General features: G+C 48.2%; 1 protein-coding gene across 1 annotated transcript in view; it reads right to left on the bottom strand.

The window, feature by feature from the left end:
• Window positions 1-8,926: 8,926 nt before the first annotated feature.
• The window catches only part of LOC135816058 (mucin-3B-like), a 71,552-nt gene continuing 57,927 nt past the window's right edge, over window positions 8,927-22,551 (bottom strand). The window contains exons 10-14 of the mRNA XM_065329422.1: window positions 16,396-16,638; window positions 15,815-16,002; window positions 12,336-12,473; window positions 11,045-11,239; window positions 8,927-9,684 (exon numbers count right to left, since the gene is read on the bottom strand). Coding sequence (XP_065185494.1) covers window positions 9,646-9,684; window positions 11,045-11,239; window positions 12,336-12,473; window positions 15,815-16,002; window positions 16,396-16,638 — 803 coding nt within the window. The 3' untranslated portion in view covers window positions 8,927-9,645. The remainder of the gene's footprint in view (window positions 9,685-11,044; window positions 11,240-12,335; window positions 12,474-15,814; window positions 16,003-16,395; window positions 16,639-22,551) is intronic.

Below are 22,551 nucleotides of genomic sequence, written 5' to 3'. Positions count from 1 at the left end.
TGATCATATTTACCTGATTTACACCAGATCACGGAGTCCTACAAGGTCTTTGTAGATTGGTACTGACATGCCCGGCGGCCTCATCCAAAAGAGTAAAAGAACGCAGACAAAAAGACATCGATTCAAACTCGTACTCGACCTTCGTTCGAGCAGAGGTCGTTTCTAGTTCTGCGACGGAAGACATCGTTTTGTGGAAACAGTCCTAGTCCCGATCTCAGCAGCCAACTACAAAAAATGCCACCGTTGTGTTAGTGTGTGGGAGAGCGTTACATAATCCGCTCTAGATTTTACAAACAATCCTGGGGTCTGCATGCTAGGTGTCATTGTCCATTTTGAAGCAGTTGATCTCGAAATCTTGCAAACGTCTGTGCAGCCCATCATGTACATGAACTACTCTCTGCTAGAGAGTAGAGACTACAGAGTACAGTAGAGTTGGCCTGTACGGAGTCTCCACTACACCACAGACCCAGACCCAGACAAAGAGTCGAGACCATCCATTCATCGATCTAAATCTACACTCAGTCGTCACAGTAGATCTACGGACTTCACTGCACCAAGAGTAGATCTACTACACATATTCGCTGTATGTACATGCACATCAGTGGCCAATATCTTGACTGATCTGAGTGCATGACTATGACTAGTATGAGTATGTGGTCAGGCGGAGAGTAAAAGACCGAGCAAGGTGAAGGTGAAGCCGAGGTCTTTTTACCGAGCATGAAGTCAAAATTAGATGTATCACGACAAACCAAAGCATGTGTTCAATCCCTAAAAAGGAGTCAAAATAAGCAGTCAAATGAGCCCAACTGAAGGAATGAAATATACAGGAATATGCTAGGATTGCTTAGATAACACTAATCAATGGGAGTCAATACTGAGAGATTGATAATAATACCCGGTAACCATTGTGTACATGATTGTACACCATTTAGCACTGTTGTGTTGGACAAGTAGTTCTGGGTAGAACGGAGGTGAAAACGACTGCACGTGCCATGGCGAAAGGTGCAAGTGGCCTGGCAGCGACCAAAAGCCCACAGTGACACCTCATGAACACAAATTACACTGAAGTCACGACACGATGTTGCAGACATCGATCGATCGTCAATGCAAGGCAAGGTGAAGCAGACTGCATCAGAACAACTGCATGCATCCCGGACCAGGCAACAGACTCAGTGTTCCTACCGCAACTCCTCTGCTCTCTATCCGTCAAGTCACTCAGTGGCTCAATCTGTCTTCTAAGATGTGCTTGCCCTATTTGATCAGTTCACGCATTTCGTCCACATATTACCATGATTACCGGAAACATAGATAAGCCAACGAAGGCAAAGGCGAACACCCTTCATGAAGCCACTGGAACTGATAAAAGATCTACTGGAACTCCGTAGATCCGACGGCCATCGACGATGTGGGTCATTGTGGGGATTATGTGTGGGTTTTATCGACCTTCACTGTCTCAGCGTCAGATTTGTTGAGGACATTGCACTCACGCTAGTACGCTGTGGTCGAGACGCGAGACCCCTGCTTCCATGTTTGGTGCGTGACCGACAACGCGCAGAGGTGAGACAGTTCAGCGGAGAGTCTGGACCAGTCCAGAGTGAGCCCACTGGCACTGACGCATGTCATGTACAGATCAGTACAGTAGATCTACTGAGTGGTACCGTACTGGCAATATATGTTGCCGCAGTGAGGCCATGAAGCGTTACATTGGCACATGTTTGCCGCACGCAGGGCGTTACATGCAAAGTCGCACAGGAGCCGTTACACAGGTTTCTATATTGCCGCAGTCCTTTTTTTGCTATTGCCGCATCACTTTTTTGCTATTGCCGCATCATTTTTTTGCTTTTGCCGCATCATTTTTTCTTTTCATCCACATTGAAGGCACAGAAATTCAGTTGCTATCCAACTGTTACAAACCCGACGGCAAAGGGCGACAACGATATCAATAGAAGACTGTATATTTTAACTATCAGAGTGATCTGTTGACAAAAAGATCATCAAAAGGAAAGTGACATAGGGGAAGAGCGCTTCCTCCAAAAACTACTTTTCACCACGCGGTACACGTGCTTTCACAGCAAGTTTTCAGCCTTTTTTTGCAGTGCAAACTGCAATGAAAAGATCGCCGCACCCCGCCGGACGCGCGTTACGAACTCTACGAAAATTGGTCGCACTAGCCTGGTCGCGCGTTACGCCGCACCCCCCTGCGTTACGCGTTACGCGGCAAGATAATATTGCCAGTACGGTAAATAATACATGTGGGACATGACTCATGAGGGCTTGAGGCTGAGGTACAGACTGCAGTGACTACTTCAGTACTGTGTAGTGAGACTACGCATCTTTTCCGTGTGCATGCATGTCCGTGTATACGTGATGTGTGGTCCATGAGCCACACTCGAGAAGACTCTCTACTCAGGGACTGATCAGAGAGGGCTTGTACGACTCCCTGCTACTGCAGCTGGCACCTAATACTAGTACAATAGTACAATCATCATCATGTACTGATGTAGTACCTCACAGTCACTACACCAGTCTCTGACCTTTCTTTTCGCGGCATCACACTGTCGACTGCGATAGAAGAAATAGTAGAAGAGATAATCAGTGCCAGTGAAGTCTGAAAATGAAGTCCCTGACCTGATATGAGGCTGAGCAGCGCAGATGCTGTGAAGCGGGAGAGGGTGCTTGTGCGTATCCGTCTGTCAGACTCTGCCATCCCACCCACGCACACTGCACATCACCGGCACATCTTCGACTTTGCGCGCATGCATGCACGCAATCAGGTCGCGTGGTTTGTGCCTAAATATAAATTAATCATGACACTGTATCAGAACTGTAAACAATAATAAACTACTTTCCCACTTCAGCAGTTAGGAGACATTCCGAAATTTCTGTGAAAAGAACGAACTTTTTTGTCACTGTCTGTGCGCTCGCGCGTGAGCATGAATTGTAATGAAGACACAGTTCACACTTCTCGGTCACAGCTAAATCAGTAATCAGGTCGTCATTCATGGTCGCGGCGTGCCTTTTTACACTGCAAAACATACTTTATACGGCAGTCTGGCAACAGCACAATGTACAGTACACAGAAGAACGACTTGACGACTTGCTGCTGTGACTTTTACTTTTAGAACGTTTCCTGGGACAAAGCAGTTTAACCAGCGCTCTCTGGGCAAATTCCAGATGGTGCGTGGCCGAGGAAGGAGTTTTGGAGGGGAAAGCGTCATTGATCCGCCTGGTGGAACATACAGCAGTAGAACAAGCCTTCACCTCTGTCTTTCTGTTATCCCTTTCTTCTTCATGGGAAGGACTGATGCCACTCGCGCCGTTACACTCATTTGCAGACATGATGTGACCTAAGAACGGCTGGAGGCGATCACCTGTCCCCCACACGCAAACCGTTGCCTTATGCTGCATGGACCTTGGTGTGGCTGTATTTCACAAAGTATTTCCAGATCATTCGAAAGTCGACTGCTGCCCAGCAAACGAATCAGCGCATGAAAGCAATGCAATAACAATGCTTTGGCCGTGTTGGCTGTTGAGACAGCTACAATCGCTCTCTTGGAAGTTAGTTGGAGATGTCCGCCCATCTTGACAGCTCAACACCAACACTTCTGAACGTTCTGGTACAACGAGTCAATGACGCAGGTTGGAAAGAGAGCGTCTAGACTCTAGCACAGTACATGACTGTACATGTATGTACCGGTATGTGTACATCACTACATGTACTACAGTACACCATACTGATCAGCATTTCACCCCAACTACTACTTCCATCGTCGGCAGTTTCCTCTGAGACAAAAAATGCGATAATACTCATACAAAGTTAATCCACTGTTCCTGTTCCTTTCCCCTTGCCTGTATTTCACCTGATGAGAAGGCTTGAAAGTATACTTGTGAAAACAAAAACTTTCAAGATGTTCGTAATGAGCCTGAAGTGTGTCCTTTTTATGAGTATAATCAAGAGTACATAACCCCGGGGGGTTATGTACTCTTGGTATTATCCATCGTCGGCCTTTACCGTTTTTGTGGTTTTAAACTTTTTTTGTGTGTTTTCAGGACATGATTAGCATTTCGGTTTCTGGGAACGATCGTCCTGTGGCTTGTGAATCGTACCGTTTCGTTCTCCCGGTAAGCTTGTAAAAAGTACAATACCCCCACTGCACTGAGCACTAGTTTCTGGCTAATACTAGCATAAAGTATCAAAACTGTAGTCAATCCATAAACATGAATAAGAACCTGAGGAAGACGACAGGCCGTACGGTACAGTGCAGTGGTCATGTACTTGTGCACTGTACAGTAACTGTTGTTCACACGTCATCATGGGAGGTACATGTACAAAAAATGTACATTGTACAGCGCTGGTGGATGCGTTGCCTGGTCAACTACTGGTACTTTCCGCAATTATGTAGAGGAACCACTGAGCGGCTATGCAGGGCAGGTATGCTGCAACATAACTTCATAAGCAGCAGCACAGGTGCTTCTTCCCACTTCAGTTTCGTTATACATGTAGTTCAGCCCAGAATGAGATCATCACTGCCACTAGTGCACTCATGATGATGAACAGAACATAGCGGTTCTATAGAACAATACGGCACACTGAGACAGTGGCAGTAATCAATGTAGTCCCTCCTCGCAGAATAGATCAGGCACGAGTACACCTGATTGTGGCAGCTGCTTGAAGGTATGTTTGAGGTCACGAGTGGAGGCGGACCTTTTCAACCCCCGACTGAGCTAGCTGAGGGTACTAAAAGGTTGTGCACCCTTTACTGAGTTTTCAGCAATCTCCGGTTTCAACAAGCCAGGAGATACACGATTGTATTCATCCCGTTTTAGATACTCGTGGAGACCATTCCACCAAAAAAAGGTTTATTGCATACAGTCACGTTCAGTCAAGTTCTCGGGCCACTGAGCCACCATAATAATTATAAATCACAGTCACCACTTCCGCTGCATAACTCACTGGGCAATGGGCATCTCCCCCTCTCTCCTCAATTCAATTGGCTGTCTTGACATGCTACGCGTACGAGGTGCAGAAATAAATACATGAAAATAAAAATAAAATGTACAGTGTATGAGTACTATGACTGTAATACTATGTACTGAGTCTGTACATGTACATGTACATGTACAGACTCAGTACATAATACTGCGCAGGTACCAGTAAGAAGACTTGACAAAAGTAACGTCATGACAGTGTTGGCCAACACTATGGTAGGTCTACCAATACTCAGCCAATGAAAGGATCTAGGATGACACCAATCACTGAATCAGCAATCATATCACGGTTGCTATAACGGTCCCCCGTCGACAATCTATTGTGGCTTTTCAGGCGCACACCTTTCCGCCTCCCTCGCTCAACCGGGCACCTAATGTCCTTTCCTGGCAATTCCATTACTGCATTAGCTCTGTGCCAGAACTTTGCAGCCCAGAGAGCGTGTGTGGGCAGGCGTGTATTTACCGCCATATTGCCAGGTGTGTCTTTACCACCATGAATTAATCAACCAATTCCATTAGAACCTGGCAATTGTCAGAAACTAATCTAAAAATCACTTGAACACTTTGATTTGCCATGTGTGTGACTGCTGGTTATTCAGGCTGTGGGGTCTGCATGGTTCAGACGTCTACACTTCAAGCCTGGAGCACATCACAAAAGAATTATGACAAAGACCTTATCAGGCAAAGCCGCCGCCGCCCCCCCCCCCCCCCATATCAATGCAGGCTACCCCAGCAACAGATATGCGCACTAGTGAGGTTTGCGGATCATAACAGGAGAATATTGGAGACCTCTAAGTAATGTAAATGTAGTGACTCTACTACTGTAGTACATCCACTCACGCGGGCTATTTTTTCATGACCGCACAGCACAACCAACACTAGTCTTGAACATGCGACATCACACGGGGGAAGCACCTTGAATATATGGGCATAAAAGGCATTCAGCCTACCAGTATAGATATTATTAAAACACCTGAAGACTATTAGTATTATGTTTTAGTGATGCGGGCGTTTTAGTCAATACTAGTCTATGTCTGCTGCAGCTATGGGTTAAACTATGGCCGACGGCGATCAGATACAGAACTGGTGATGGTGAGGCTCTTAGAACATTATCGAATACTTCGAAGTACAATGTACATGATTGTACACTACGCGTTGAGAGAAGATTTCAAATCTAGTGCACACAATAACGGATGGAGAGCCAAGGATGACTAACTTGTAAATCCTATGGTCTGCTTCACTTTTTTTACTAGTATACTTGAACTTCAGAAACCCAGGACAGTTACTATTATACAAAGTATAGATGGTATTCCTGTGCGTGTTTGTATGAAGGGCTTCATTGCAAAACGAGATAAATCCATTTTGACCAATTTTCAGGAGGAGCGATTTTCTGTGATCAACAACTGGGTGGGTTTGGGTCAAATCTAACTTAGCAGATGAGAAGAGTAGGGTGATGTATGCAAATACAGGCTTTCTCAAAAATCAGGAGCCATCCATTTTCTCAAGCAAGGTGATTCTTCATTATTTTCGGGCAAAACCAGACCAGTTCGCCGGACTAATCAGTATTATGAGATTAGAAAATACAAGTGCAACGACTTCACTGAGTTCGGAACTCTGAAGGAGCTCAGCAGCAACAGCACTGCCAGCAGCAGCGTCGTCCCTCCCTGACGCCTCTAGCATACTGCCCTTTTCAGTTTCGAAAGCGAAAAACAACAGCTACGAAGAAGATGATACAAAAAGAACGAAATGACAACGTAGATGTACGACTCGTAGCTGCTACAAAGCAACAACACGAAAACACTGATAGTACTTTGAACTCTGACATCAACATTTTGCACAGACTCAGTTTGTAGTCGCGATGTTTGCCACGTGCTGCGCCAGCACTCGCTGGCTTGTCACAGGTCAAGCTGGCCCGCGCGACAGGATATGTCGCACTTTGCTCGAAAACATCGGTGGTGTTTATCGCGTTTTGCAGTAGAACGTCAACTTCAACGTTGATTTTCAGTGGGATATGTCTCGTTTTGGAGAATTCTTTTTGGCCACCAGATGCAGTGATCCCTACTGATTCGATTGACACCGAAAACGCCATATGCATGAGATTGGCGTTTAGCGCGTTTTGCAATGAAGCCATTTTTTAATAGACAGTAAATAGGTATTAAACAACAGCTCGCATCTTCCCTGAACCTGTTGGACTGGATCAGGGTTGACGCATCTGCCAACAGTGTCAAGCCAATGTAGTCTACATGTATCTCTTGCAGCCTGGAGAGCGCTCTCCGCGGAGACAGACAATAATTAAGAGTAAATACACTTCCTATACTCTTTTGGAAATGGTGTGTTGCTCCCTACGTGGGAGCTTGCGCTATTCCTGCCGACTTGAATTCTCACTTGACTGACTCACGACCGCCATCCAGAGCACACGAGAAGTCCATCGAACCTTCCACTCGGAAAACCTGCAAGAAAGCACCACTCCCTGCTCGATACACAGTGTTTCGGGGAATTCACCCCATATCAGTTGAGCTTGAGTAGGCTGAGGAAGATTGTGCCCGAAGAGCACCACTTAATAGTGCTCTCCAGGCACAAACATCGCCAGGGATACAAACTTAGGTGGCCCTAAGCCTTCGGCATAATGCGGAACTACACGCTCCGTTTCCAGTGCGACAAACACCTTGTGAACACCAGATAGAAGCGTGTGTCAGTGTCGCTCATGGAGGTACGGAACAAACGCTGAGGACCGTTGGTTGGCCATTCACAACATTGACATCATTGTTGCCTCCAAACCATCTACATGTAATTCGCAAGCCGCGCCGGGGACAGCAATGTGAAGAAGAGGTTGATGCGACTTCGGCGATATTTGGGGAAATAAAACTACGAATTAGAAGTTTGGAGGCAACAACGTTGTGAATGGCCAACGTTTGTTCAGCACCTCCATGCGCGACACTGACTCACGATGCTATCTGGTGTTCACGAGGTGTTTGTCGCGCTGGAAACGGAGCATCTCTTTAAAAGTGTTGCTCTTCAGGCACAATCTTCCTCAGCCTACTCAAGCTATTTACTGATGAGGGGTGAATTCCCCGAAACACTGTGTATTGAGCAGGGAGTCAGTGGTGCTTTCTTGCGGGTTTTGCCGAGTGGAAGGTTCGATGGACTTCTCGTGTGCTCTGGATGGCTGTCGTGAGTCAGTCAAGTGAGAATTCAAGTCGGCAGGAATAGCGCAAGCTCCCACGTAGGAAGCAACACACATTTCCCCAAGTATCGCCGAAGTCGCACCAACCTCTTCTATATACTCCTTTATGTGCGTAAATCATGCCGTATAATGAAGCACACAATAAGGATAGACGCGCAACTTGAATCATTATGCTTCGCCTGCTTCTGTCCTACTGATACCTTTACTTGTTTTACTTACATAATTTCTCTCTCTCTCTCTCTCTCTCTCTCTCTCTCTCTCTCTCTCTCTCTCTCTCTCTCTCTCTCTCTCTCTCTCTCTCTCTCTCTCTCTCTCTCTCTCTCTCTCTCTCTCTCTCTCTCTCTCTCTCTCTCTCTCTCTCTCTCTCTCTCTCTCTCTCTCTCTCTCTCTCTCTCTCTCTCTTCTCTCTCTCTCTCTCTCTCTCTCTCTCTCTCTCTCTCTCTCTCTCTCTCTCCTCTCTCTCTCTCTCTCTCTCTCTCCCCTCTCTCTCTCTCTCTCTCTCTCTCTCTCTCTCTCTCTCTCTCTCTCTCTCTCTCTCTCTCTCTCTCTCTCTCTCTCTCTCTCTCTCTCTCTCTCTCTCTCTCTCTCTCTCTCTCTCTCTCTCTCTCTCTCTCTCTCTCTCTCTCTCTCTCTCTCTCTCTCTCTCTCTCTCTCTCTCTCTCTCTCTCTCTCTCTCTCTCTCGATCTGAAAACGAAGTCGAGCAAACAGCAACTCGAACGAAGCGAAGAAAACAACAAGATGAGCTACGCGACTGTATTATAATTTTTATATTGACTATTTTAATAAAAAATATTATAATAAAAGGGCCAGGCAAAAAAGGAATAGCGATGACATCATGTCATCAGTCACGCGTGAACACAGCGCATGCAGCCTTGCAGGCGCTGGCGAAATTAATAATGAAGTCAAAATCGTTGCCGGGAATTACAATTCAATTATTGACAAATAAACTACTTCAAGGAAAGATGAGAAGTGAAACGACTACAGGTAGCACTAGAAGAAATAGAACAAGGACAATGGAAGCAGACTACGGATGAAGCTACAATGAGGTAAGAGGCATGACACACTGATGACAGATGTCACCACAATAAATACATAATATCGTAAAATTTGTCTACACATACATTGTATCGTCACACTACACACTACACACATTGTCATAATTATTGTCACATCTCTGAAGAACGAATGATTCAGTAATTCCAACAAAGTATAGAACAAAGATAGTAGATAAACAATTGTGACACTCGTAAATTCTATAATATCTGGAGTCTTCTGCACATGCAATCTGGTATACTGTGCAGTCATGTGATGTTTGTGTTTACCAACTGCACCATCGTTCCATCTGCTCTGACCTGCTCAGAACCCAATTAGATTGCTCGGGCGTGGGTGACTCCAGTGACATGGTGGATACCTGATCGTCCTCAGCGTCTTCTTCATCCTCGCTGTAATGCGCCGGTCTGAGAATAGCATCCTAAGCACGGATCTGCAGCTCATTCTGTGCACTCAGCTCCTGTAAAGCCAGGTGACACACATGGGTTAGGAAACACATTGCATTGATTGCAACAATGATGCTAGCTGCTGGTATTGCAGGCTGCAGCAGGAGGGAAGTACAGGTGCGGGGTAACATTATTTAAAAAAATTATAATTGCACACGCGCGCGCGCGCGCGCGCGCACATACACACACACACACACTGTATTGGTGTGCTGTTTTTTGTTTGTTTTTGTTTTTATATTGAAAACCACAAACCTTCAGACATGGTTGGCTTTCACCCACATCTTCCCATTTTCCAGTGTTGCCAACCGCCCGTATTTGTCCGTATTTTTACGGAAAAACGAAGTTTTGTCCGCAGTACGGATTTCAATCGAATATCTCGCAAACGATCATATACATGTATATGGTCGATTACTAGAACCATCATAACTCCATCGTTTCTTGTGCAAAGTCAACAATCGAAGGGTCTACACGGTAGCAAAAACTCCAAGCAAGCCGCCCAATGCAACAATCGCTGAAGCGAAGTCGGACTCCAGAGATATCGCGCGCCGTATTCAGGTATTCTTACCTTGGCAAAATCAAATTTTTCATCGAACTCTTCGCCATTTTTTTTGGGGGGGGGTCCTTTCTTGCGTGCCCTTTGAGCAATTGAGCACTTTATAATGATGTAGCCCGCTGAAGTTTGAATCGTCTCGAACAATTTTGAGCGTTCTGCGGTGAAGGAGAGTCGAATGGTGTTGATGGGACGATTTGCTTGCATATTAGGCTTGGAGACGACTTTGCTGTGTTACCGCGCCTGATTTGTGGCGGCTTCATAATGGTGCTTGGCATCCTGGCGTTGCTCCTGCCTAGAGCTTTCCAACGAGCCCTAGATTGTGAAAATCAAGCGAAGTAGAACAAAGTTATGACCTAGTGAAGTTGAAAATTGTACTGAATTCGTGCGTAGCCTTCACAGTTGAACTAGTCTTTGTGGTACACTCTCACAACACCAACACACAGAAGTCTCTGCTGAGAGCACGGTGGCTCGGCAATGGCGAAGTGACGGAAATGCGGTCAAGGACCGCATCTTGTCGGTACCACATTCTGTGGAATGAAATCCAAAATCGGAGCGATTTTGCAGCGTCTTAGCGCAAATTGTTTCGAGTTATCCACAAAGACACAAGCTTTCCAACTCTCTTCGGCCGTTGGAAAGCGTACCAATCAGTCAAAATGTTGACCTGAAAAACGAGTACGGAAACCTCTGAAAAATTCTGCAAAATGGCACTGGCCAATACGCATGGGGGTAGAGGCCACTTGGTAACACTGATTTTGGCTGCCATTGGAAGCCATAAGATGTTGAATAAATAAAATAAATGAATACTACAGGACCATGCTTACCAAGAGACCTCCAACTTGGTCTTCAATGCTCTTTATTGCATCGTCGATATCATCAATACCAGGTCCAAAGACTGGTGTGGGTAGCTCGGCCGAATTCAGGTCAAACGGCTCGAAGAACCCTTGGTCTCTACCTGGGTAGTCGATAGACTCTGCAGCTGTGAGCTTCGCTGAAGTCGCTGGTGCACTCGGTTCAGGCTGAGCACAGAGCAGGGTACAACAGGAACGCTTAGTACAACTTTAATTCCCGTAGCTATGCAGAAGACGTTACTTCAGTAACGTCTGGCGCTAGCCAGGGTCCACACAGCTTTAATTTGGTATTTGTGTGTTTGTGTGTTTGTTTGTTTGTGTCACGCCTGGCGCTATCCGTATCTGACGGCAAAAAAGCATAGGACGTTATAAATTTTTCAATTCTCCTATTTTTTTTTTCAGGCATATCCTGGGATTCGAACCCGCACTATCGCCCTACATGCATTCCCCCATACACTTCGCATTCATACCCATTCTTCCAAGTTGCTTCACGTTATTATCTTGCGTTTGAAAGCCCTATTTGAATATTGCGGGCAGCTGTATGTGGCCAGCTGTGTTTGATGGTACGGTACGGGAGACGGTGTCGTATTACCCTCCCGTACCTATCCCCTACCGTACCGTGCGATCAAAGACGGCTGGCCACAATGCATATTCAAATAGGGCTTTGAAATGCAAGATCACAATGTGAAACAACTTGGAAGAATTAGTATGTATGCGAAGTGTATCGGGGGATGCATGCAGGGCGCGCGATAGTGCGGGTTCGAATCCCAGGTTATGTCTTAAAAAAAAAAGGATTTTTTTAAAGAATTTATAACATCCCTATGCTTTTTTTTGTCTAGGTCATCAAGGCAAAAAAGCATAGCGTAGGGCCCTGAGCTTCCAAGCTCTCTCGTTTATAAGACATAACATGTGAATGTGCACATATACAGTGCACATACGTATGCATAAAGAAGCCAGCACAGAAACGGCAGTGGTGGTGAAGCCTGAGCAGCTCGTCCGACCTTGGGTCTCGGAGTCACACTGGACAGACGCACCGGGAGGAAGGGGTGTGCTGTATGCATAGAGCAACTGGGCACAGTGTGTGTGGCACACTCTACACTGTGAGTACACTTAGTGTGTGCATCACACTGTGGACCAGGGAGTAGTAAAATACTGGTATTTTACTACTCCTGGCTGTGGACTGTGTGCATGCACACACTGTGACACAGTGTGCGGTACACAGTGGACTGGATTGCTAAAGCATTGGTCAAGCAGTCTAACTCACAATGCTAGCTTCATCACGACTCCAGAACTTGCTGGCAAAGTCCTTGCTGGCGAACTTCTGCTCAAAGTGATGCTCTTTCTGTGTCAGTGACCGATGGGCAGGGGAAGCAAGTCCCGACAGAGCTGTCGGTTTCATTTCCTGAATAAGAACACGGAAAAGCACCAAATCAAGCTAAGTACACTGCAAAGGTAATCCAAAATTGAGGTGAGTACCAGTATGCATATTCAGCTACATGTACTTCAATGGGAGTCTATTCCGGGTGTCAGCGGTCGTTGTGCGTTCTCTTTAAATGGGACAACAATTTCCCTTAATGGCAGACTCCACTTAGCATTCATTATTGCCCCCCCCCCCCGAGACACACACATCATAGCACCATAGAATGGGGTTGCATTTTTTTTTGTTTTTGCCATGTGATTATGCAATCACCATTGTGAAACGAGGGTTGCCTGTTGCTCCTCGTTGCTAGTCTTGAAGAAAAGAAAAAATCACGCCTTCTAGTATCTTGTACTGCTAGCTGCCAATACTGATGCTGTCCCTGCGTTCGCCACCTCCAAGTCCAACTGCCGAGGTGCCTCGTGCTGTAGCACTACCACACCTTGGTCCGCCCTGCGTTGATCCGGCATCGTACTCCCGTACTCTGCCCATGCTGCCATACTCTCGCGTTGTGGCCCTCGTGGGTACGTCTTACGCTATTTGCCCTTGCCGCGTGCTTATGCGGCCCGCCTTACCTGGTGGGCTCTCGCGCCTTATTTCCCATATACCGTAAGCATGGTGGTGTCTGTCATTGTGGACCGTTTGGCATCCGGGGACTTCGCCTCTTCCGTACGTGGTATGTTTTGCTCCGCCATACCGCCTGTTGTATCTTGCGTGCTCGGTTAGTACCAGGGAGTAGTACAATACTACTCCCTGGTTAGTACTGTCCCCTGGCTGAGTCTTAGTACGCACGCTGGAGTCCTTTCGTGCCATGAAAGGAACTGCTTCCTAATATAGAGATTAGGCGCCATGAGCCCTGCTTTTGGTAAACATTGCATTCGTAGCGCTGATACCTTTATGCAAATATGGGGTAGTCTCGCCTGCGCATATGGGTGCACTCGTACTCATGGTTCGGCCTGGGCTTTCCCCCTCACGGCTGTTACGGGGAGGTCACTTGGCAAGATGGCGGCGACCTGTAGCAACGCCCCTGGCAACAGAGGTCACACGGAAAGCGTGGGTACGCTCATCGCATTTTTCAAATTTTCATGATCATTTCCGCAGAAAGAAAAAGGTTCTGTCACTTCGAATACTTGAAATAGTACTTTTATGGATTTCGTCTCTTCAGTCTCTTGCTCGTCAAAAAATGTTGTTGGAGGCAGCTGTGCTCCGCAAAGTGCAACGGATACCGCTCAGTAGCAGATAAAGAAGATGTGCTTCGCAGGACTCTTTCGCAAAATGACGACCTGCGCCTCGGATCGGAGGAGAACTTTTTGTCAAGTTTACTCAATCTCCTGACAGCTATAGCTGTTTCGACCTTGTTAGGTCTCATCAGCGGAGTTCACAGTGTGTGGCCGAACAGATCAGCAAGAATTAATTTCAACCTCGTTAGGTCTCATCAGAGGAGCTCAGAGTGTGTGGCCGAACAGATCAGCAAGAATTAATTTCAACCCTGTACAAGGAAGGACATGGCACTCGAGAAGGTGAAGCTTAGGAGTCACATTGCCTAACTTGCGTGCCAGAACCTCCGCTCTGCAGGTGGCCATGAAGGTGTGGATGGCATCACCCAGAACCTGCCTTGTTGCTGTTGTAAAAACCAGCTTGCCGCTGAACAGCTTGCAACATGCTGCATACTCTGTGAAGAGTCTCGAGTAGCGATCTCTCAAGGACTTTGCCTGGGCAAGCAGCTGAACCTCGCCGCTGTCCGCAGGTGTGCGGCTCTGCACGACTGTAAGGGGAACAGAAGTGAGGGCAGCAATGACATCCGGTTTCAACGCACGGTGTATGTGGTTGCCGACAAATGCTCCGGAGTGATATGCTTGCCGCTTTATTTGGTACTGTGGCAGTACTGCTTCCAAGGAAGTTACGCACGGGCCAGCTGCTTTTTTTAAATCTTTTACTGTTAATTTCTCATGCTCTTTTCGAGCCACATCACCTCTCATTCATCAAATTGAGTTCCTTTTCTTTCTCCTTCCATAGGAAGTGCAGATTTGATGCCACAGTCTGCAAGCCAGCAGCCACTACTTCCTGCTACTGAATGTGCAGCGTCACACACTGCAGCTGCCTAAAAATGCTTTGTGCTTCTGACTGTAGGTGTAGTTGTTGTGTTGCTGTGTCGTGTACGTTCTTGTAGGCCTTGATAAGTGCTGTAAACGTTGCAGAGTCACCGTCATCTGCAGCAAGTAACATACATTTGCTCAGTGCAATATCGATTTGATGTGCGTCAGCACAAAGTGCACCGTAAATCCAGGGATAAATCCCTAGATCTAGGTGGAGCACAGGAATACACACGTCTTGCAGCTCAACAGGAAGAATGGCTTTTCTAATCACGTTGTTGTAACGCCGTGCGTACTGCAAGTTGGCACCTGCTGCAACGAACTCTGTATTCAAAGCGTTCCGGCAGCAAGTCAGCAATTGCTTTGTATGGCGGTGATGCAATGTCGTACAGTTTCATCAGGGGAAAATCCATGCCAATTGTTGCATCGTCTAAATGCAGACTGGATGAGGCTGGAGCTACATGCATATTCATATGCATATTCATATGCATGGGTTTTTTGGTCATCACACAACACATTAATACTCAGTACAGATTCAATGGCTTTCGCATGATCTCTCACAAGGTGCTGAGTTCCACGGCTAGTACTACACAACTTTTCACCGCCTAACCTGCATACCAGCTGTAACTTTTCTTGGTGTTTTTCCATTTCAAATCCACTTAATGTTGCTAGAGATTTGGACCCAGCGGGGCCAACAAGGAATCAGCGGTGCCCCAGCAGTAACAAAAAACAGCTACACAGATACTCTTCTCCTCGGCAAAACTACCCTTGACGTGACGAAAACTCGTTGAGCACCTCAAGGAGGCAACAAAGTTCGGTGACTAGAACGATCGAACGGCAACAACTTCAGAGACAAATTTCCGTGAAGAATGGCTTTTCTCAGCGAAGGAAAGCTCAAATTCACTACTTTTTTCTTTGGCGAAGCATGGTCAGGATGTTGCGCAACTGTAGCCGCGAGGACAGCTTGACGCGGCGATCAGAAGTGGTGCTTTGGAGACCCAACTGAGCAGAGATTGCGTTCAAAATACACCTCCTTGAGTATACATTTTGAATGTTGAGAACGGGAAAGTCTCGGGAAGCGCCATCTCCTGTACAAAAACCAAGTGGGCCCGTTTTGTACTGTCGTAACAGCCGTGCCCCTAGCCACGCGCGTGGCTTTTGCCTGCTGCTCGGTTGTCAGCGATAACTATGGTTTGCCGTACGCTGCAAACCTACATATATCAGACTACTCACGATTTCAATCTGATCTCTTTTGAAGTCGTCAAAGTCTTTCATGATGCCGTATCGGGCTGGCTTGCGGCGCCTGTGTGAGAGTAGTCGCAATAGCAGCAGCACTCCAAGAACAAGAACAATGGGAATGACAGCTACAGCTGCGATGGCTGTCGGTGAGGATGACTTAATCAGTCCTTCTCTGGGTGTTTCTGCAGGGTAAAGAGGATCACCGATATTGGGATTATTGTTAGCATGATGAGGAGAGAAAGAATCGGGGAAAGTACCAACACCGATACAATGATCAATAACGGAACATGCACCTCTTATCATGAAAATACTTCTTAGTTCATACATTATCAATATTGTCACTTCAATGGGTCCTGGAAGCGGACCATCCATCCACTGACCAGGGATCAGGGAAGAGGAATTTTCAATGAATAGTCCCACTGAAACGCAAAGTTGCACTGAGCCAAAATAAACTTCACACATACACTAACAGTATAGAGTGCAGCTCACAAGCAAGTAAACACACACACACACACACACACACACACACACACACACGGTGTTGGGTAGATGAGCATCAGTATTCTCAGCGTTACCTGCACTGATGACTCCTGCACTGTTTGCTGCATACAGGCGAATGACTGCGGTCTCCTCGGCACCGCCAAACCAGACCGTTGAGTTCTCCAGACCCGTGAACAGCGTTCTGTTCTCTCCATTGCTGAAGATTGCCAAGACGGCGAAGTAGAGGATGCAGCCATTGGATTTGTTAGGCTGCATCCACTCAATCAGCAGGTTATCGTTTTGCGGTGTGACAGTCGGTGGAAGCAGACCCTCCGGTGCTGCAATATATAGAACACAAGAAACATGACATTACATGACACTACAAGACATGAATGCGTAGAAGAAGGTGGCTTCTCCAAACGTTGGAGCTGGCGCTTCCTGCCGCCTGCATAGCACAGTACAAGTACAAAAGTGGTTGGAAGATGTTCTGCCTAAAAAGCCAGTTAACTTATAATGTTTTGTACAGTCACCTACCTGTGCCTATATATTTGGCATAGTGCATCCATATGTAATTTGACCCCGCTTCCTATTTCACACCTTCGCGTACGCACATGCACCTCGCATGCACCAGCGGTAACTGTTGCGTGCCTGTGCTGTTTTACATGCCTACTCTGTTCCCCGTGTTCTGGACTTCTCCTTCTGTCTTCATCAAGTTTAGTTTGTAATTCCTACCGGAGTGTGATGGTCGTGTTGGACTGAGAGAGTGTGCATGGGCATTTACCCTTAGTGCTGTTGCAGTAACGCAACACTTGGTGTCAGAACTGGTACCCAGAACCCTCGCCACCGGACCCGCTCGCCATGGCGAAATTTCAGCCCCCTGAAAGCTTCGACTTTTCCGCACCTGAGAATTGGCCCCGCTGGAAAAGCCGATTCCCACGCTTCCAGATTGCTACCAAACTCTCTTCCGGATCCGCAGATGTCCAAATCTCCACTCTCATCTACTCTCTGGGCCCAACTGCGGATGATATCTTCCAGCGTGAGTTGTCCTTCACCCAAGATTCCGACAAGGACGACTTCGATAAAGTGGTCGATGCTTTCGACAAGTACTTTGCACCTGCGGACAATGTTATCCACGAACGGACGCAGTTCGCTCGTCTCCGCCAGCTCCCCGGTGAGTCCGTAGCCACGTTCTCAAGCCGACTCCACTCTGTCGCGGCGAGATGCCGTTTCGACAAGCCGTCAGAACGGATCCGCGATCACCTCGTCGCCCACATGGCTGATTCTGAAGTGAGTAAGGCGATGCAGAAAAAGGACATAGGCTCCCTTACCCTCGCCGATGTTCTCAAGGAGGCCAAGGCAGCTGAGACCCTCGAAATCCAGCTAGCCACTCAGCGCTCCGCAGCCACTCAGCCCTCCGTCGCAGCCGCTGTCGCTCGCGGACATCACAAACAATCTCGTGGAACTGGCAGACCGAAGAATGCTCCCGCTGCATCTCGCCAGTCCGCGCCTAGCTACTCGACACTTGGCCCTCCAGCAACCTCTGCTCCGCGCGCTCCCTGCTCCGGCTGTGGCTCATCCAGTGGTCACTCGCGCCGCGAGTGTCCTGCTTGGTCCGTTTAGTGCCGTAAGTGCCAGCGTCGTGGTCACTTTGCCAAAGTGTGTCGTAGCTCTCGTCAAGTGGGCGCGAGCGAGATGTCTGACCATCCGGTGAGTGATTCTGCTAGTGCTAGTGCGAGTTGTTTTATGGGTAGCGCTTCATCCGAGTCACAGGAACCCAGTATCTGTGTTTTGAGTTCAGTATCCATTCCTGACTCAACTGAACCCTGGCTTGTTGAGCTCCCCATCAATGGCCAGTCAGTGTTGTTCAAGCTGGACTCTGGCGCAGACTGCACACTCCTGTCACTGCCTTCCTACAATAGCCTCAGTCCTCAACCTAAGCTCACGCCGATCTCCACTAAGGTCACTGGACCTGACGGCCAACCTCTACCCATACACGGCGCATTTGTTGCTGCCAGCTCCTGGAAGGACCGCAACGTCACTTTCCGTGTTATTGTTGTTGATGGCCCCAGCAACCTCCTGAGCCGCAGTGTGTGCCAGGACCTGAACCTCCTGTCTTGCGATGTATCCTAGGCATCCGCAAGCCCTCCGTCCGCTCCTCCTGTCATTGGTCGCATGTCCGGTCCTGCAGCTACCATCGAGCTGCAAGACAATGCCCAACCATATCACTGCCAGACTGCACGAAGAGTCCCCATCCACCTGCAAGCCAAGGTCAAGACCGAACTTGACCGGATGGTCCAGATGGGAGTCATCTCTCCAGTCACCGATCCGACCGACTGGTGCGCGCCCATGGTGCCCGTGCTCAAGAAGAATGGCTCCGTCCGCATCTGCGTTGTTTAGGACTCTTTCCCCTTCGGTGAAGACTGTATTAAATTCTAATTGTTCGAACTCTGGTGTAGTGAACTGACACTCGGAAAACAACGTGCAGACATGGAACACAACTAAGAATGCAGAGAATGAAACCAGGAAAACGCAAAAGGCAAACAACAACCACACCTGTCACTAATCTGGGCAAGAAGCTAACCACCATTCTCTCAAACTTGACAAACTCTCTCTCTCAAATCGCTGTCCTCAGCGAAACGTGCCCGTGTGCGTGCATTGGCTTGCGCGTACACAACGACGTGGCATAGAGAATGCAGCGTACAGAAAATGCATGAATCATCGTAGCCATAGAGATACTCGCTAGGCATAGCCCGATTTTGCTAGCAATTCTGCTAGCAAAATATCGAAGAATTTTGTAAGGGAATTTGCTGGCAAAACGGAGCTAAATATCGGTGTGTTCGCTGGAAATTGGAAGATTTTATACTTATACTGTGCACGTGACTCATATTCGCACAGTTTTACCAACACGTGACTCACTTTTTCTCATTTTTGCTAACATGTGACCCACTTTCGGTCAGTTTTCCCACACGTGATACAAATTTTGGAGCAAAATATTGAGCGGCCTGGCAAAATGAAAGCAAAATATCGACTATGAGGCAGCAAAATTTTGCGGCAAAGTATCGAAGCTTCCCTGGCAAAATCGTGCTTTGCCTACTGCCAAAGTCCGCGTGCACGTGCACGTGCAGCGCGGAGTGCACTGCACTGTGCAGGTGCAACAAAAAAGAAAAGCAATAATAATTTTGAATGCAGAACAAAACAGAAACTAGCAATCTGCTGAAGTGGAAGACTAAAGAATTGTTGATTACGGAGGTGAAAACAGTGTCTGTCAAGGGGTGCTTGCACCCAGCGACAGGGTGACAGCACACCCTGTCAGCGAGAGTAAGTTTCGCCAAGTAGATCGTAGCGGAGTTGCCGCGGATGGCGATAATGCAACGGATCAAGTACTAGTAAGTACATGTACATTGCAACCAAATTAGTGTGTCAACAATTCTACTTTAATAAATTAGCACGATTCACAAGATATTCCGCTCGTGAACATGTCGTGGTACGAACACGCATAGCAATTACTGTATCGTAAAATGTGTCTCGACGTAGACGTAACAGATATGCACTCGTGATGTAACAGATCTAACAGACTAACAAATAAATATTACACTCGCGAAATGCATAGCAGTAATACGCACCGCACCAATATTGCAAGCGACCTAGCATGTCTTGACAATACTGCCCTTGCAGCATGTGACAGTTCTGTACACAATTCGTAACTACAATACACTAATAGTATCAACGTGCAACATGTGACATGTGATAGTTCTGTACATGCGTGGATCTCAAACGCCTGAACCAGTCCGTGAAGCGTTCACACTTCACTCTGCCGACCATCGAAGACACACTGGGTAAGCTGTCCGGAGCCAAGGTCTTCTCGTCGCTTGACACGGCGTCTGGGTTCTGGCAAATGCCCCTTGCTGACGACAGTGCGTCACTCACTACGTTCATGACACCGTTTGGCCGGTTTCACTTCAACCGTCTACCCTTTGGTATCACCAGTGTGCCAGAGGTTTTCCAGCGTCGCCTACTGGAAATCGTTGGGCACATTCCCAACGTGGTCGTCTTCATGGATGACATCCTCGTGTTCGGTGGCACTCTAGCTGAACACGATGCTGCCCTCACTGCTGTCCACGCAGCTCTCGCTTCTGCAGGCGTACTCCTCAACCCCGCCAAGAGTCGCCTCCGTATGAAGTCCCTGACGTTCCTGGGTCACCTCATCGGTGCTGACGGTGTCCGCCCAGACCCAGCCAAGGTGTCTGCCATCCAAGCTCTGAAGTCACCGACCGACCAACGTGCCCGAGTTACGCCGTGCACTGAGCATGTTCACGTTTCTGTCGAAGTTTGTGCCAGATATGGCCAATGTCAGTGCCCCGCTCCGTGCTCTCCTGAAGGCCGACACCGCCTGGCAGTGGGACACCCAGCAAGAAACTGCCTTCTGTCGCCTCAAGGAACTCGCTACTACTGCTCCCTGCTTGGCACTGTTCTCGCCCGACCAGCCCGTCCGTATTAGTGCTGATGCCAGTAGCTACGGACTGGGCGCTGTCCTCCTGCAGCCTGATGGCTCCCGCTGGCGCCCTGTTGCCTATGCGTCCCGCTCTCTATCTCCTACTGAGCAGCGCTATGCCCAGATTGAGAAAGAGTGTCTCGCCATCGTTTGGGCATGCGAGCATTTCCACCACTACATCTACGGCGGTCCTCAGTTCACAGTCGAGACTGACCACAAGCCTCTCGTGCCTCTCATCAACTCCGCTGATCTCGCCCGCTCTCCTCTGCGATGCCAGAGACTCCTGATGCGGCTGATGAGGTACAACCCAACTGCTATCCACGTGCCCGGCAAATTACTCGTCATTGCCGACACCCTATCCCGTGCTCCGCAAGAGTCCTCGCCTACTAGTGATCTTGCTGATGAAGTACAGCTGCATGTGTCTGCCGTCACATCGCATTGCTCCACCGACCCGCTCTTGGTCGACGTTCGGAACGCGACCAACGCTGATGCCGACATGTGTCGCCTCCGTGCCCTCATCCTCAACGGGTGGCCAGCCAAGCCCACCTCGGTCCCCGCTAGCCTCCGCCTGTACTTCGCTGTTCGCGATGACCTCTCAACTGCTGATGGTCTCATATTCCGTGGCCAACGTGTCATCATCCCTGCATCCCAGCGCAACGCCACCCTTGCCAGTGCTCACGAGGGTCACCACGGCGTTGGTAAGTGTCGTGCTCGTGCGCGCGCTGTGATGTGGTGGCCTGGTATGTCTACGGACATTGAGTCGTATGTGATGTCTTGTGCCACCTGTGCCAAGGCCCGTCCTAACCCAACCGAGCCGCTCATCTCGTCCGAGTTCCCATCTCTTCCATGGTCAAAGATCGCGTGTGATCTGTGTGCAGCCAAAGGATCCACTTACCTAGTTGTTGTCGACTATTTCACTCCTGGGTCATCTGCCCGCCGAAATCGTCGCCACATGCGTGCGTTGCCATCCACGTCAGCTAAACACCCTGATCCCTCCCGCTCACCCTCCTCCATTGAGCCCATGTATGAGGTTGAGTATGGTGTTCCTGTTCCTGTGCATGTTGCCCTGCAACCACCAGCTCACTCTACTCTGCCGCCTCTTTTGCCTGTGCCGCAGTCTCCTCGAGTTGCTAAGCCTCTGCCACCCGTTCGCAGACCACCATCCAGCCGTGTTCGCCATGCGCCGCAACGCTATGCTGACAATACCTGAACACAGTAACACTGTTTACTCCATGTGTTCCATTTGAACTATGGCTGTGTTCTTTTCAAGTTTTTTTCTCTCTATCATTCTGAGTAATGCTCACTCTGGTACCCGCTTCAGACCTGCTCTCGTTCCTTTTCCTCTCTCCTTTGCTCCCCACTTTCTCGTGTCCCTCCGTTCGCATTTTTTTTCTGGGGGAGATGTACAGTCACCTACCTGTGCCTATATATTTGGCATAGTGCATCCATATGTAATTTGACCCCGCTTCCTATTTCACACCTTCGCGTACGCACATGCACCTCGCATGCACCAGCGGTAACTGTTGCGTGCCTGTGCTGTTTTACATGCCTACTCTGTTCCCCGTGTTCTGGACTTCTCCTTCTGTCTTCATCAAGTTAAGTTTGTAATTCCTACCGGAGTGTGATGGTCGTGTTGGACTGAGAGAGTGTGCATGGGCATTTACCCTTAGTGCTGTTGCAGTAACGCAACAATAATGTTAGGCCACACGTTTTTATTTCTATGTTTCTCGTCACCCGCGCGCATACGATTCAGGAGTCT

This window comes from Sycon ciliatum, chromosome 4 (assembly GCF_964019385.1).
Source record: "Sycon ciliatum chromosome 4, ocSycCili1.1, whole genome shotgun sequence".
In the NCBI taxonomy this organism is placed as follows: domain Eukaryota; kingdom Metazoa; phylum Porifera; class Calcarea; order Leucosolenida; family Sycettidae; genus Sycon; species Sycon ciliatum.
Note: the sequence above shows the minus strand (reverse complement) of the source record. Positions and strands in the feature narration are given on the sequence as shown.